The 2129-nt window shown below is 36.6% G+C and overlaps 1 protein-coding gene across 1 annotated transcript; it reads left to right on the top strand.

Annotated features, from left to right (window-relative positions):
* Window positions 1-233: 233 nt before the first annotated feature.
* LOC113314380 (elicitor-responsive protein 1-like) lies at window positions 234-1818 on the top strand. The gene is made up of 5 exons (XM_026563175.1): window positions 234-532; window positions 619-684; window positions 776-926; window positions 1017-1149; window positions 1250-1818. Exons 1-5 carry the CDS (start codon window positions 466-468, stop codon window positions 1535-1537), a joined length of 705 nt encoding a protein of 234 aa, XP_026418960.1. The 5' UTR covers window positions 234-465; the 3' UTR covers window positions 1538-1818.
* Window positions 1819-2129: the final 311 nt, after the last annotated feature.

Here is a 2129-nt window from a genome sequence, read left to right as displayed (position 1 = left end):
TTGTAAAGAATAATTTAGTATTTTAACACATTTTAGACACCCCTTATCCTTCACTATTAGGTTGACGAAGAAATCCAAGTACCACAAACTAGGGAGGATTTTTATGGACTGTATTCTTTTGCAAATTGGAAACTACATTTAAGACTTCAAATAGCTATCCAAAATTTTTGACGATGTGGAGCCGCAGTAGGTTCATGACTTCTTCAACTTGAATTAAAAAACAGCAACTATACGAGGTTCAAGCTTGACCGAGAGAGTCCCCGCGATAAAATAGTTGCTTATAAAAATTAAAATCTAGCCATTTGCCATCGCCAACAAAGTCAAAAACGCATCCGTTCCGGCAAAGCACAGTATAAACGCAGAGAAAAGAGAAAAAAAAACAGAAGAAGCCTACAAATTGAATTGCTCATCACTGACATTTTTCATCATCGGAACGTATTAATTAACTTGGCAAGAGAAAGAGAGATGACAAGGGGTACACTAAAAGTGTTGCTTGTGGATGCTTGTATACTCAAAGACACCGATCTGATTGGTATACCATCATCACCAAATCTTATACAATCCATGGTTAATTACGTTGTATACTCTAGCATCCTAATTGCCCCCTTCTATTTGCAGGTAAAATGGATCCGTATGTGGTAATTAAGTTTGGTGATCAGAAGCGTAAGAGCACCGTTTGCAAAAGTATGTATTGAAGCGAAGTTTCTCAATTTTACCAGTTCGCATTCTGAAATATTAATTAAGCATATAGAATCTTACATGTATGAAATCGCAGAACAAGGAAAAACACCGGTGTGGAACGAAAAGCTCAAATTTAATGTGGAGTATGCCGGTTATATCAGAGATGAACATCCTAAACATAAACTCAAATTTAAGATCATGGATAAAGATAGGTTCAGCAAGGATGATTTTATCGGTGAATTGACGTAAGTTTGTCCAAGTTCTTTCTTTTCTACGAATGTGACAATCCGTTGTCATCTACATTTTAGCTGAGCGATCGATCTTTATGCATACAGGATCTATGTTGACGATCTCTTAGCACAAGGAATGGTGAATGGAAAGGCTGAAATACCGCCTTGCAACTACAGCATTGTCGGCTCTAACAAATCCGACAACGGAGGGATTCGAATCGGCCTAGCTTTCACCCAGGTGACGAACATATATATATATACCGCATTTGTAAACGCTAAAAATAAATTATTGTTGTATGTATTTGATTCCAGTCTATGTATAATTTATATATGAACAGGTAGATGAAAATGAAAATAAGGAGGGTAAGTCTAAGAAAAAGAAACACGGCTTCCACCTCCATCACAAGAATGATGGGAAGAAAAAATCCGGTGGATGGAAAAATGCCTTCAAACACCATAATAAGAATGATGATGAGGCAGAGAAGGAGGAGGGGGGGGAAGAGGAGGAAGAGGAGTCGGTGTCTTCGGAATCGGATCAGGAGGAGGAGGCAGGGGCGGAAGGGGAGGAGGAGGGGAACGTGTTTGGAAAGCTTGGAGCTTTATTAGAATCTCTGGGTGACTTATGAGTGGTTTTTGTTTTTGATTTGATATCTACTCTACGTAGGCTCATTTACCCCAACCAAAAAAAATCCAGTGCTCAGTTTCATTTATTGATTGATATTTTCTTGGTAGTATCTTACTCCAAGATAGATTGTACTCCCTCCGTCCCTAATTAGTTGAGTCATTTGTAGTTTGCACAATTATTAAGACAAGAAAAGAGAGAGTATGGTAAAGTATATTTTTTACAAGTATGCCATTATGGATAATGACTTGTAAAATTTCGAAATAATTTATCTCTTAAACTTTACCACGGTTTTTTTTGTAAACTTTATACCGTTGAAAAGCATTTTAAAACACCTACGTAACGAATATAAACATGACTATCAAATTATACATATTTCTTATAGTAACAATAATCAATTAAAATGGTAGTTTTAGAAATACCCCTTAATTAGTGAAATGGCTCATCTATTTGTGGGACAAATTTTAAAACCAAATAGCTCAACTAATTAGGGACAGAGGGAGTATTTCATTTTATTCACCTTGAAAGAAATCTCAAACCACTCGTAGCCCTATGCGAATTCTTATGGCCTGCATCCTAGAGCACAATGTTTTTTC

The sequence above is a fragment of the Papaver somniferum genome, chromosome 9 (genome assembly GCF_003573695.1).
Source record: "Papaver somniferum cultivar HN1 chromosome 9, ASM357369v1, whole genome shotgun sequence".
Lineage (NCBI taxonomy): Eukaryota > Viridiplantae > Streptophyta > Magnoliopsida > Ranunculales > Papaveraceae > Papaver > Papaver somniferum.
This window is presented reverse-complemented; position numbering and strand designations above follow the sequence as displayed.

Bases quoted from the DNA above. Each gene is read 5' to 3' on its own strand.
- LOC113314380 (XM_026563175.1), top strand. From the start codon at position 466: ATGACAAGGGGTACACTAAAAGTGTTGCTTGTGGATGCTTGTATACTC. The intron at 533-618 runs GTATACCATCAT...TTCTATTTGCAG, and splicing joins CAAAGACACCGATCTGATTG to GTAAAATGGATCCGTATGTG. The intron at 927-1,016 runs GTAAGTTTGTCC...TTATGCATACAG, and splicing joins GATTTTATCGGTGAATTGAC to GATCTATGTTGACGATCTCT.